Source organism: Trichoderma harzianum (genome assembly GCF_003025095.1).
Source record: "Trichoderma harzianum CBS 226.95 unplaced genomic scaffold M431scaffold_2, whole genome shotgun sequence".
Lineage (NCBI taxonomy): Eukaryota > Fungi > Ascomycota > Sordariomycetes > Hypocreales > Hypocreaceae > Trichoderma > Trichoderma harzianum.
In genome coordinates this window covers 1,598,911-1,612,639 of record NW_020209250.1, presented here as the reverse complement: position 1 = coordinate 1,612,639, position 13,729 = coordinate 1,598,911, and the positions used below count along the sequence as shown (strand labels likewise).

The following is a 13,729-nucleotide window of genomic DNA, read 5'->3' as shown; positions in this document are numbered from 1 at the left end:
AGCTTGCGGCTTTAGTGACTGTGGCCGCTACAAATTAGCAGGCTGGTCTATGAATGCAGAGGAGACTGAGCGACGACGTCATATGTACCCTTTGGGCACATGTCGGCAGATGGAGGCCAGTCATGCCATGATGAGAATTTTTCCCTTGACGTCTATCACAGAGGCGAAAGAAGAGGAAGAAGGACCCTGACGACAACAGAGATGCAATACAAATCTTGAAGAAGGGAAATCAATTCTATGAACATCCGAGTATACGTAAATGCGTCTTCTAGGTTGGGAAAACAAGGTTACATGCGCTTTCCTCGCCAGCCGTTGCCCCAGTTGCGCCGTGCATGCGCCCGATGCCTTTGTCGTCGATTTTGTGTGAGGAGGCGACGTGAGAATAAAAAACACACTGCTCCGTAAAACTGCTGAATGAAACCAAAAAATAAAGGGAAAAGGAAAAGATCGCTTAGCCTCGAGAATCAGCAGAAGAAAGCCTCAGATTGCCGTAACATATGCCTGTTCCTGTGTCACATTTACGTGATTGTAAAACGCCGATGAGCCCTCGCGGCTGCTGGAATGATGCAAGAATCCGCCAAAAGTAAACCAATAACAGAAAAAAAGAGCCCCTGTAGTCCATGAAGATATGATCGTTACACGGTGTTGTCGTGGTATAAGAATTCTATATCTCGGGGCCGCTGCTTGTTCCCGCGCACAAACTCTTCGTCGCCAGGTGGTCGCTCGTTCTTATTGTTGCTCGTGAGCATGCTTTGTATGCTCATGCAGACGCTCTCCGCGCTTTGGACTGGGCTCCATCCTTGGTTGCCCAAAAGATCAAGACATATTATTCCGTTCGAGTAGATGTGTGGATGCATGGGGACTGGCCGAGCTGGTCTGTCTACAAAGGTGACCTCGGGGGGTTCTTAAAGTGCTTGTTAGACGACCAGTTCCATGGTAGGTGATGCGGGGAGCTGGCAGAACAGGATTACCTATAGGATACGAATCGGAGAAGACGAATTTCAGCTGGTAGACATTGCCGTTATATAGAGGGTTGTTATCCAAGACGCGAATATCAAAGAGCCACTCTTTCAAGTCGTTGCCGTCTACGAGCTCGATGCCAGGAGGCAGGCCGAACTTATCAATCTGCCGATGGTCAGCGCTTAAATCTTTGATACGAGCCTGGTACCGGCATGGAAGTGGGCGAGGGAGAAGACAAAGTACCTTCTGACGCTCCTTGGCAACTCTTTTCGTTCGCATGCTCGTAGCCATTCTGTCAGCCGAGAGGGGAGATGTTAAGAGATGCCCGAGCAAATAGCAATAACGAGTTGGTGTTTGTTTGGGTTGTCGAGCAAGCAAGGCTTCCAGAGGTATGGAGTAATATGTACTAAGAGGTCAAGTCGGAGCGGCAACCTGACGGGCTATTTTAAATGCGTCGGAGGGGTCCGAGGCAGCTCAAGTGTGGCGCTCGCGTAGGCGCAGCAGCTGTGGAAGCGGAACAGTGAACCTTGGAACCAACTGCCAAAAAATTTAGTGCATGCAGCCTCTGTGTGGCGGCCGGGACTATTAAACCGCCGGCGTCTACAGTGAATGTTTTGAGACACGGAGATTGAATCGACCATTACTTCATACCTTACACACAAAACAATTATTAGACCTCACACGCGGCTATTCTGTGCCCAACCGAATAGGAGCCTTGCCAAGGATGCAATTGTTCCCGTAGGACTCGAGGTCACCAGAGCAGTATAGTAAGCGCTTGTTGACGCATGCATCTTGTGCAGAGTGCAGGCCGACCAGTAATACCGACTTGATACATGAATATACATGCATGCAAGACTTCAATGTTCTCAATACCATATTGAATGAGATTCTGTATAGATGCTGTATGGATAATACCTGCTCATTCACTTATATACAGGGCACTTCATACAGCGCCGTTTTAATTCACTTTTTATTCAGACATTTTCAACAATTACCTTCTCAGTGTCGAACGCCAAGTCAAAGGGCTACATTTAACCTTTGCCCAAAACTGCAGAATCATCCCTCATCCTCCTCGAAATTACTTGCCAGTCTCCAGAATCAGGTTCAAGAACAAGCGTCTGCGCCGACGTGAACCAGTTCTTAACCACAACAATACGATGCAAATTGACAAATACCAAGTCTTGATTAGGCGTCATGGCTGCCATGGGACGCCCATATGTCTCTGTCCATTCAGGCAAGAGGAAAAAATGGCGCTTCGCAACGCAAGTAGATGCAAAAGTCTCTAGATCTAGAGTACACACCCAAGAATGGTAATCTACAAAGATGAGTGTCGTCTGGAAGACGAGGAGGATATCTTTAAGGACGTCCGTTAGATGCTGTAACCCAGTATAGGGTGTAATGGTGGCAGGATCGTCGGAAGTGGTGAATTGGGACGAGTTCCAGCAACTTATTCTATGTCCCTCTAGAGGATATACCAGGCTCTCTACGTAGATGCCATCACCTAGGAAATGAAGAGTGTCTGTTGGCTGCGAAGAGGTAGCATTTTCTTCTCGTAGAATTGCCAGTTGCTGACCTTTATCTGATTTGACATCGTCCCAGCGGAATAGGTAGGCAGAATCATCCTCGAAAACCATAAACCGAGAGGAATCTGACGGGCAATTATGCGCGGCTCGTATTTTGGTCTTGTACTTTGGTACGTCCCTGTGCGTAATCAACTTCCCTGAAGGCAGTTCCAGCATCGTGGTGTTCATCGTTGTCATAATGAGCAAGCGATCTTGAGTAGGGCTGACGAGCAACTGCTCTATCATATGACGGTCAAGGTCGTAATAGGCTACCACGATAGCCTTCGCCCACCGGCTTGGCGAACGGCTTGACTCTAAAATCGTCACAAAGCCACGCCAGTCGCATTTGATTATCAAATCTTCACTCTCCCGCTCAGTGACTGTAATTCTGCTTATCACTCTTGGGACTAGAGCTCGATGAATGACATTGATTACAGAGCCGTCAATGGTTGAGAGTGTCCATATTTCTCCATGCTCATTCCCACATATAGCAGCCGTCCCATCCTGAGATAAAACCATAGCTGAGATCTCGCCTCGCGTCTCCGGCATAGATAATTGCTGTGAATAAGGCAATGAGGCATTGTTATAGTGATTAATGGGCTGATAATTGCCAAATTTGTAAAGAGATTGAGAAAGATCCCAGATATGACATTCAGTGAGATGTATACTGGCAAATCGGAATCCATCCTGCGCTGTAGAAATCTGGGATATGACTTTGTGAGGATAGTTGGTGCGATATGTAATACTGAGGTTAATCGAATCGACATCTAGGCCGAGCTCGTATATTTCTATAGTGTGCTTATGGGCTGCAGCGCTTTGTGTTCCCACGATCAAATGTCTGCCATTCGCGGACCAATTGAGGACATGCGCTGACACATGAGGCAGCATCAAGATTCTTGACATTGTCCGAGTGTCAAATGCTGTCAAAGACCCGTTAGTATATGAAATGGCGAGAATATCGTGCTGGGGGTTGAATTCCATGGCTCTAATAATGCTGTCTTCATGCGCACAACATATTCCAAACAAATCAGAGCCATCAATATCGAACAAGTAGACGTCTTTGGTATGAAATGACGCAGCCAGAATATTAGGAGAAGAACGGGAGAAGACAACATGTTGAAGCCGATAATCCTCCCATGGCCAAGATTTGGAGGCTGTGGAGGACGGTAACCACTTGCGAGATCTTGATTCAGAGGTCGAAAAGTTCCTTTGGGCATCGTCAATAAACCAAGCTCAGATAGTTTAAACACGTATGAGTAAAATTCTCACCTTGAAATCACGCCACCGTCCTCTAGAACAATGTGGAGCTCGTCACTTTCAAGATGAATTCTCTGAGGTGAAGAACACGTGATGCGGTGAAGCTCAGAGCCAGATTTAACATCCCAAATCGATACCGTCCACCGTCCTAATGAAACAAGGTATATATCTTGATTGCTAAATTCCAGCTGCGATGTTCTGGAATCTGGGTGTACGAGGCTAACATGAAGCTGCATAGAAGCAGAGTTGTACACAGCAATCTCCCCATCGTGCAGACCAATGGCGAAATGTGCCTCTCCATAGCCAACAGAATTGACCTCTTGGTCTGTTGGTATTCGCAGAAGACAGTCGTCCCAAGTCGGATCTCGTGTCCTAGAAATAGCTATAGTCGACGGCGGAAGAAGCGCGCTTTGAGAAACCACCGAGGATGTAGGACATAGCTGGGGGATGAGATCGTGGATGATAGAAGGGTCAAGAAGTAGCTGATCACGAAAGGTAAATACCACTCGGGATAGGTCGATTATCCAGGATTTAAGCGCTCGGAATCTGTCTGGAGTTAAATCATGCATTTCTTCGTTGATGTAGTGGGCTAGATCTATAGAGGTCCTTGAAATAACTGTAACGAGAGATTCAGAAGCAAGGTACTCTATCCAAAAAAGGGCTTTAGTATTGAGAAAGCCAACGACTGTTTTGAAGAGCTGGGGGCTTTTTTTATCAGCCTCAAGTAGATGTTGCGAAAATGATGTTGATGCATATCTAAGAAAGAATGCTGTTGCGTTTTGATGTGCACTGTTGACCTCTGGCTCTGAAGTCCCAGGCGAATGCTGGAATTGAGCCTCCAGATATGAGATACATAGACTGGCAAAGCGGCTATGGCCTTGACAGCGTGGAATGGCTAACGGGGAGTTGAGACCTTCACTGAGGAAGAAATCTCTTGCTGTTTCGTGTACAATCTGAACTCTGTTCCTGTGATTGATGGTGACAAACTGGCTACACGCGAGAGTAATGACCTGGTCCATCTTGTGTAAAGTCTGACCGAGCTCATACTGCATCGCGTGGCACAATTCATCTAGCGTCATTGGCCTGACAGCCAGGACGACAAAGAATAAGATGCTCTTTGCGACTTTAGCCCTTCGTCGTTCGTTTTCGATAGTGTGAAGGATTCTTTCATACATTTTATATAAATCATTGGGGACTTCTGTTAAAATCTCTTCGACGTCTTCGTCTGTAAAGGCAGTTTCGAGTTCTTGTAAGACTAAGCGAACCCACATGAAGGACCCTGATGCCTTTTCAACAAGTTTTGGCTCAAGCCGGGCAACATCATGGAGAGACAATAATTCCAGGCCTGTGTGGATGACTGCTTGAATATCCGCAGCTGTTTCCAGTTCTATCAGTATGTTTACGTCTTATTTAGGTATTAATCGAGATGCTAGGTATAATGAAAGATACTGACCTGTATCAGTTATGGAGAGAGGGTAAGTAACAACACGAGAGCCTAGGGAACTAATGCCGCGTTCGGTCTCTGGAGTATTTCTGCTGGTAACGAAGATTCGAATAGTGTCGGGGATCTGTGATGCTAGTTTGAAAAAGGCCGGTGCAGCTGAGCACTCATCCAGACCATCAATCAGCCAATAATGAGGCGATTTAAACTGAACCTGGAATATACCATCGACAAATAGCTTCCGCCATATGGATTTTTCATCTTGCAATTGCCAAGAAACAGAATTATCTTGTAACATAAATATTCGCCGTCGCACTACTGTATCATGCAATGCCATCTGGTAGGCCATATGAAGTAAGAAGGGCCCTAGCCCACTGCTGTTTGCCTGCCCCTTGCGAAAGAAGTAATACTCGCAATACGCATCTTTGGCTCTTGTGAAATCAACCACATGGCCAAATATGATGGATTTTCCAGTCCCTGGAGGCCCTGTCAGCCATAGGATTGGAGGAGTCGCTGATACTTCCAGTTGCTTATCGAAACCCAGCCATTCTGCAAAGACGGTATGCTCCGTAAACCAGACACATGATCCTGGCAATTTCGCGTTCTGACAATTAAATAAATCGTCCTGGTAAGAGTCGTCGGTGTTCAAATATTTTTCGAGTCTAGCTCTTGATGCTGTAGCGGAATAAGGCTCGTCTTCTCAAAGTTAATGACACACATGGGTTACGACATTGGAACGGGGATTGATGCAAATACATACCTTTGAGCTGGATCATATCCACGGCTCTACTTAGGGCATTTCGCACCTTTCTATAGTTTGGATCTTCAATGGCACCGAATTTACATATGTGGCGATGGTCAGCGTCCAGAGGAAGTACTTCTTCATGGTTATATCCAAGCGTAGCGGAGAATTTATCCACCAGCACGATTGCAGGACGCTCAGTTACCGGACGAGTCTCAAAGAAAGACCATATATGTAGATCTGCAGCATAAGGTTGAAACAACGAATTAAGCTCAGTCAGATACGCCGAATTTGCAGAGAGATCGTCGAGATAGGGTTTGGAAACACCCATGACCTGAAGAATGTTTCTGGCAACCTTGGCCAGATTGGATCCGCGATGAGGAGTGCCTAGGAAGATGATAGAATGAAACCGTGAGGCAATCTCGTCAGTCGTGTGACCCTGCTTAGCTAGAACATACGCTGCCTTGGCGATGTTTCCACCCATACTGTGTCCTATAAGAACGAAATTGGTCTTGCTTCGCCTTATCGAAGGGTGGTTCTTCATCTCTCCTAATAAATCCTGGCCGAAATCATGAATGGATAGAATGCTCAGACTCCGGTCTCGCCAATTTGCATCGTAGCCAAACGAATGAATGCGTGCCGTCTTGAAGCTTGGATCATTGGGAAGCCAATCCTGTGGCCAGTAACTCTCAGCGTCACGGGATCCTGACCAAGTCTTCTTGGAATCCCCTCCCAGTCCATGAACGAAGATGATATCTACCAGAGCAATGTCTCCAGGATCAAATAATGTGTTTAGCCCCATCGGTCCTTTGGGCCTAGAAACGCTGACTGAGCGCTCATGTCTGCGCCCAAACTTGGCGAAGAGATGGGCACGGAACGAGCCAAGGGATGATCCACGGGCCTGGTCTGCGTCTGCCAGAGGGTCTTTGAGCCCAGTTGTATCACGGTTAAAGAGCGTTTGATCAGGCAAGCTTTGACCAGGCGAAGTAGACTTTGCTGTTGGCTCCATGTTGGCTTTCGATTGGAGCGTTAGGTCTAGCTCGGTAGCTGTAGACTTCAGAGCCAGCGCACTGATATTTGAATCGCTCTCCATGACTGCTGGAGGTCGTTATCGCCTGAATCTGCACTATTATTTCTCCGAGAGAAAAGATTTGAATCGTCAAAATAGTACTCGCCAGCCTAACGAGAATCCTACAAGCAAGTACGTATAAACGACCAAGGATCAACAACCAACAGCCGCTGGTATCACAGGCATCTCCACCCGGGCGGTTCTATGCGACACATGATGGGACAGACCATGAGGCGGTTCCTCAAATCCTGGCCTGACTACGCGATTGTTTATGGGTTCTTCACTTTCTCTCTTATGCTAGTAAAACCATTGGGTTTAAACCAGAAATGCTTTGATGTCAAGTACAGGTACTTCTTGCACTACAGGTAGGTACCTCGCGTGAAGTACGCCTAATGTGTTTGAAGCAACATGCCCGAACTTGTTGTGCCAGGGATATATATGTATGTACCTAAATCTCAGCTCGGCGTCCTCAACTCAACAAGGTCATAATAATCGAGCAAGCATATTAAATAATTAAGCATGTATATGGATCAAATGGCAACATGCGTCTGTTTGTACAAACTCATCAAATGTCGTCCAAGTCTGGAAAGGGATTCGATGAGCTCCGTCATCCGTCCACGCACGCGACCCGCTCTGAGGCCGCTCGTTATGGCATTGCTTGTCACCACATGCATTGTTAAATGCCATCCTAGCCCGACAGACTTGCACGAACGGCCCGGTAATCAGCCTTGCAATAAGCCGTAGTGCGTTTGAGCCCTTGAACGAATCGGCAGCTGCTTCTTGGCATATCGGAAAGGCGACGGAGGCCGCCTACCCGCCATATCCTAGGGCTTGGGCCAATGTCTCAAATCCAACTGAGAGCGCATTTGCATCGGCATTGTTTGCTGGTTGGTTGCTTGGGAACGGTCTTGTCCGGATGCTACCAGAACTGAGCCACGGCCCAGCGCAGCGCAGCACTGTGGTCTTTGCTGTCTGGTTCGTCTGAAGCACAGTGACGTTTGCCGACAGCAGGGCGTTTTATGGTGAAAACTCGGACCAGACGAGATGCCCGGCTTGCACAGCCACAAATCAGCCGTGCGACGAGAATGGCTGATCCCTTGCTACTGGCTAGAACTGCCGACCTGTGCCTGTGTGTAAACAGGGTTCTTTTGAGTGGTAAGAGTAACGATAGGTAAGAGTACATGTCGTTTTGCGTGTGGGGGCTCATGCAAAGAGCCCAATGTACACTTGATACCTTCAAGTTGGCAGTAGATAGAGGAACAGAGAAGGGCATATACGCAACCGCCAGAGCATGGCCGATTTATTGATTTACTCGGTTGAGTTTACATATATCACGTACTTACCTAAATAAGTCCCTAACCTTGCGCACAGATGGCAAGCAACGTCGATTTTGTCAAGGGACTTCACATCCAATGCCTTATCAACCTGGATGAGTAACGGGAAACTCGAAATAGAAGCAGCAAGGCGAGAGAGTGAGGCCTTGCGTTAGGGGTGCCCCTCCCTTTCCTACCCACGGCCCTTATTATGTAAGGATACTTGACCAGTACCTGTTGGCCTTTGACAGCACCGTCCACACCTTGGTCGGCCCAGAGTCGCGATACCTGCAGGCCCTATCCACATGCAAATAGCCTTACTTGCTAGCAGCAGGCCATGGATCGTCCGCCCACCCTTTTTGTCTCCTGGCCTAATACCAGCCTGCTCTCCATATGTATCTCCACCATGCAATGCTAGTACGAGTACCTGTACATACAGGTCCTAGTGCCCCTATGGCTGACAGCCCGGCTGGTGAGGGGCTAGCATGGAACTTAGCAGGTATTTACTGTAGACGGTCGTATTTAATCTCAGCCGTCGCATGTAGCTCCTTCAGCTGTCTCTCTTGCTCTGCTGTCCTGTGGTTGTCGCCTCCTGGCCGCTGCTTCTCTCCTCCTTCTTCCGGGCTGCCTCTTGGCCTGTTTAAATTACGTCCTTGGTGTATCTGCGCTTGTCAGTTAGACCTGTGCTCGAATCGCAAACTCGGCTTGAATACCGCTTCTCGCATCCCACAGATACCCCGCCAGACCTCAAGATGAGTTGTAAGTCGCGTTTCTTACACCGCCGCCTGTGGAAAGGGACAATGGTGTTTGCGAGGCTAGCAGATACATGTTGAACTCCTACTCCATATGTTTCTCTCCTCTCGGCCAAGCTCCATTACATACTGGTTGCTAACGAGCTCCGTCTCCGAATCTAGTCGCTGGCATGCTAAACCGCCTCCATGGCCAACCCGAAAGCTATGAGAAAAAGTACGATACATACCTGAAATAACCGACATGGAATCCAACGTTAACGGCTCGATGTTATAATGCAGATCAAAGTACAAGTTCGGACGCACTCTTGGTGCTGGCACTTATGGTGTCGTTCGCGAGGCAGAGGGCCCTACCGGCAAGGTGGCCGTCAAGATCATCTTGAAAAAGAACGTCAAAGGCAATGAGCAGATGGTCTATGATGAGCTTTCTATGCTGCAGCGACTAAAGCATCCTCACATCGTCAAGTTTGTCGATTGGTTCGAGTCCAGAGTGCGTTGGTTCTATATACTTCGCGGGGTATTTACAAACATGCTAACCACAGCCGCGCCTATAGGACAAGTTCTACATTGTTACTCAGTTGGCCACAGGAGGAGAGCTCTTTGATCGTATCTGCGACAGGGGCAAGTTCACTGAGAAAGACGCATCTCAAACAATCAAGCAAGTTCTCAACGCTGTTGACTACCTGCATAAGAATGATGTCGTTCACAGAGGTGCGAAATGCTCCTAGGCGTGACACAAGGCGAAGCTGACATGATGTGTGCAGATCTTAAGCCCGAGAACCTCATCTATGTGACTCCTGACGATGACTCTGACCTTGTGTTGGCGGATTTTGGTATTGCCAAGACTCTGGACAGCAAGGACGAGACACTCAAGACCATGGCTGGCTCTTTTGGCTACGCAGCTCCCGAAGTCATGGCCAAGCAAGGGCACGGAAAACCAGTCGACATGTGGTCTATGGGTGTCATTACCTACACCCTGCTCTGTGGCTACTCTCCTTTCCGAAGTGAAAACCTGCAGGATCTTCTTGAAGAGTGCACCAGAGGAAATGTCATCTTCCATGAGAGATACTGGAAGGATGTCAGCTCCGACGCCAAGGACTTCATCAACTGTCTCCTTGTCCCAGAACCCAACAAGAGATGGACTAGCGAGGTATTATGCCGTTCCCCATTGCTACGCACAAGACACAACAGATAGGCTAACAAAACTACAGCAAGCTTTGGGTCATATCTGGCTGAGTGGCCAGACCGCCACCGACCACAACTTGTTGCCAGAAATCGAGGCCTTCCGAAGACGCTCTCGCCTCCGTCGTGCCATCGAAATCGTCAAGCTCCAAAACCGAATCAACAAGCTCCGAGAGCACGAAGAAGACCCCGAGAACTCAGAGATGGGAGACGCATCGGCTGGCGATGATAAGAAGGATGGCGCGCGACTGCATGCCCTCGGTCTCTTTGCTCTCAAGGATGTTAAGCAGAAGCAGGAGACATTGCAGATGGAGGAGGAAATGGGAAAGGAAGCGAAGAGACGTAGCTTTACCGAGAATTAAAGGTCTCGAAAGAGGAGGATTGCTTTCAGCAACTTTTTTATTGCATATACCTTGGGTCTTTTTTTTACCAATTTTGGTTATCCAAATATGATTTCCTGCAATTTTTTTTTTTGGTTTCTTCTCTCGCACCAGCAACCAATTATCGTTACTTGATACTGCTATGTATCTCCTCGCAGGGATAATGATGCCTTTTACAACACAGAAATATCAATCATCATAGTTGCAAATCATGTTAAGGCAATGGAGATTCTTTTCTTCTTCTTACACTTCAGGTAGAGCCTATCTCTTTAAGTAATTCTTTGTCCTTTTATTCTATCCTGTCCAATGTAGATATCTATAGAGTTTCTCCATGAGTCCTGTCATAGCGAGCACCCATGGCTCACTTCCAATATCTATCGATGCCCTTCGCCGCAGCTCCAAAAAGCACTAATAAACATCAAAACCCAGATAGCTCAAGTGAAACAAGACCAAATGCAATCAAACAATACAAAATGCAAAGTCCAATCAATAAATGACAACAGAACACCAATATTTAACTTTTTGCTTTGCTTTTACTTTTACTTTTTTTCCTCTTCCTCATTTTGCCTCAGACAATATCCGCCATGGCACTCTCCCGAAGGGCTTCATACCGTCGGAAGTCGAACCGCTGTCTCTTCCAGCCGTTGGCCCTCAGCCGCTCGATGCGCGTGCGCAGTTCTAGAGCACGCATCTCCTCGCTGAGGATTTGAGTAGGCTTGGGGTTCTCTGCTGCGGCAATGTCACGCTCTAACCATTCCAGGTGAGAGGCGATTTGCCGCTGCAGACTTGAGAGCACAGTACAGTAGTGGTGGACAGAGCGGGCGTGGAGAAAGCTGTCTGCAGTGGTAGGGGTATCAAAATAGCTATCGTCGTCGTCCGGGATAGTGCTAAACTCGGAGTTTGTGGGAGAAGGGAGTGGGAACTGTGGCCTTCCGGACTCGAGCTGGACGGGCTGCGGGTAGGGGGCCGGAGGTTTAGGAGTAGGCTGGCGGAAGCCCCAGTCGTCATCAAAACCAAGGGTGGGAGAGTCCGGTCGGACCAGTGGTTCGTAGCTGGACTCGTATGATGGCTCGCATGATGGCTCATAAGAGGGTACATCGCAGAAGGCGACGCGCTTCTTTGGCTTGGGCCGGCTGTTGCGGCCCTTCAGACAGCTATCCAGCGAGCTGATGGATAGTGAGGGAGAGGAGATTCGTGTAGAGACTGTGGAGACTGAAGCGTCTGAACCAAAAGGAGTGTGTAGGCTGGACATTGGAGAGAGAGAGCGTGATGAGGGACGTCGCTTAGCAGCTTCATCCTCTTTGATGAGATCAGCAGCGACACGATAATGGTGCCGAGCTTGATGGAGGAGCTTTGTCCTGTAAGGAGAGTTGTGTTGTAGGGAGCGCACTTGCATCTCGAGAGCAGAGGCAGCATAGAAGCGGATGTAGATGAGGCATGCCATCTCTGGCTTGTTCTGGGAGGTGATCGTGTTAGTAAAACTGTAACAAAGCTCTTCGCCTTGGGATGTGCATTGTAACTTACCGAGTCTTTCATATTATCGAGAATCTCATTACATCGCATCGAGCATTGCCGATATTTTCGATTGGCAAACTCCCTCTTAACCTCAGCTAGAGCTTTCTTCCATTGCGCAGGCGTTGTGGGAGCTGGTTTAGGAACGATGAGAGGCTCGGGAACTACTCGTTCTCGTGCTGCTCGCCTATGCTCCACCTCATGTGTTCTTGGTCTGTACGGTGTTGGTTCCCATGATGTGTAGTCGGACTTGTCGTCTGAGAAAGAGAATGTGATTTTTGAAGCTGGAATGAGCGTGCTCATACGAAGGGGGATGAGGCCCGGCATTGTGAAGGAGAGTGTGTTTGTTGATGAATATGACTCCGGCTTTTAGAACGAAGGTTTGCCGGATTGGATAGACGAAAGGGTGTATCGAGAAATCGGAAGTAGTACGTGAAAGTACAATGTCGTAGAAGCGTGGTCAAGACAGGAGAGGTGATTAATAGCCAGAGCGTGTATGTATAAGACAACGAATAGCTTTGGAAGAGGAGATAGAGAGCGTAATGGTGGATGATGAAGAGTAGTATGTATTCATGTAAAGGAAACTACTCGGATGGACTCGAGCCGCAGTGTGAGAGAATTAAGTATACTTGTTATGCTAATGAGAGGCAGGGAAGGGAAGAAAAGAGTGGCAGAATGCAAGACAGTAAGGATTGAAAGTTGGTAGAAACACGATTTCAAAAACCGGTCCACCAAGGGAGGGAGAGACTGCAGGTAGGGCTTTTAAAGAAGGATTGGTTTGCACAACGAGCGTGGAAATGGCGATAACAGTCGAGTATGTGAAGGAGGGTAAAGAAAAAGAAAAAAGAGAGAGGGAAAAAAAGCTCGGGCGCATCTGAGACTGGCAGATGCAACACAGACACCAGCCGGCATCCCGGGGGGGGTCTCAGAGGGGTTCAGAGTCCCGCCACACGGGAAAGGCTCTTTTCTTTCTTTTTCCTGCCTTCATGTTTTCTCTGTTGCCTCTTGACTGGGTTCTCTTTCTTCCAATTGGTTCAGCGTCTAATGTCCCCTGCTAACAAATCGTGTTATGCCTCTTCTCGCATCACTGTTGTGCGGAGTGCCCGTTGGCAGCAACGATACCTCGATCTCATTGCTCTCACAACACCACGACAATAGGGACCCGGGAGCCTGGTGAAATCCCCATGCGGACTGTAGGTCGTACTGCTAATGTTCACACCCGGTCGCATCCCCTGGTCGCATCCCCCTATCCCCCTTGCACAGCAAAATCTGATCCCGGACAGCTGCGGTAGCCGTACCGGTTGGCCGTTCTGGCAGTCTACTGGACGCCGCGCTAACGGGCCCTCCCCCCTGGATCCCGCTTCCCCGGGCCCTTGCCTGGGAGAAATTGTGGTTCTCGCGGAATGAGCTGCTGCGGTGAAATTATGAATGACTGGGGATCGATTGTTGTCCGTGAGTTGTTGTATTAGTCAAAGGTACCAGGCAGGAAATAACTGCAGTGGTGATTGTAATTACCTGGTAGCGTCCGGAAAGCACTCGCTCAGTTCCTCAGGCATTCATGT

General features: G+C 48.3%; 5 protein-coding genes across 5 annotated transcripts; 2 read left to right on the top strand and 3 right to left on the bottom strand.

The window, feature by feature from the left end:
- Window positions 1-158: 158 nt before the first annotated feature.
- M431DRAFT_503981 (hypothetical protein) lies at window positions 159-1,555 on the bottom strand. Its single transcript, XM_024918387.1, has 3 exons — window positions 1,204-1,555; window positions 972-1,125; window positions 159-904 (listed from the first exon to the last, which is right to left on the bottom strand). The coding sequence occupies exons 1-3, from the start codon at window positions 1,249-1,251 to the stop codon at window positions 636-638; spliced, it is 471 nt and encodes a 156-aa protein (XP_024778699.1). The 5' UTR covers window positions 1,252-1,555; the 3' UTR covers window positions 159-635.
- A 436-nt stretch (window positions 1,556-1,991) lies between these two features.
- M431DRAFT_1684 (hypothetical protein) lies at window positions 1,992-7,055 on the bottom strand (the record flags this gene model as incomplete). Its single annotated transcript, XM_024913012.1, has 4 exons — window positions 1,992-3,729; window positions 3,792-5,154; window positions 5,233-5,916; window positions 5,981-7,055. 4 exons carry the CDS (start codon window positions 7,053-7,055, stop codon window positions 1,992-1,994), a joined length of 4,860 nt encoding a protein of 1,619 aa, XP_024778698.1.
- A 364-nt stretch (window positions 7,056-7,419) lies between these two features.
- Window positions 7,420-7,815, top strand: M431DRAFT_293240 (hypothetical protein). Its single transcript, XM_024914105.1, has one exon. It carries the CDS (start codon window positions 7,551-7,553, stop codon window positions 7,773-7,775), a length of 225 nt encoding a protein of 74 aa, XP_024778697.1. The 5' UTR covers window positions 7,420-7,550; the 3' UTR covers window positions 7,776-7,815.
- Window positions 7,816-8,864: 1,049 nt separating this feature from the next.
- M431DRAFT_293196 (hypothetical protein) lies at window positions 8,865-10,930 on the top strand. Its single transcript, XM_024914104.1, has 6 exons — window positions 8,865-9,103; window positions 9,259-9,310; window positions 9,376-9,583; window positions 9,648-9,804; window positions 9,858-10,243; window positions 10,305-10,930. The coding sequence occupies exons 1-6, from the start codon at window positions 9,097-9,099 to the stop codon at window positions 10,635-10,637; spliced, it is 1,143 nt and encodes a 380-aa protein (XP_024778696.1). The 5' UTR covers window positions 8,865-9,096; the 3' UTR covers window positions 10,638-10,930.
- A 293-nt stretch (window positions 10,931-11,223) lies between these two features.
- On the bottom strand, window positions 11,224-12,494 carry M431DRAFT_75721 (hypothetical protein; the record flags this gene model as incomplete). Its single annotated transcript, XM_024922380.1, has 2 exons — window positions 11,224-12,111; window positions 12,180-12,494. 2 exons carry the CDS (start codon window positions 12,492-12,494, stop codon window positions 11,224-11,226), a joined length of 1,203 nt encoding a protein of 400 aa, XP_024778695.1.
- Window positions 12,495-13,729: the final 1,235 nt, after the last annotated feature.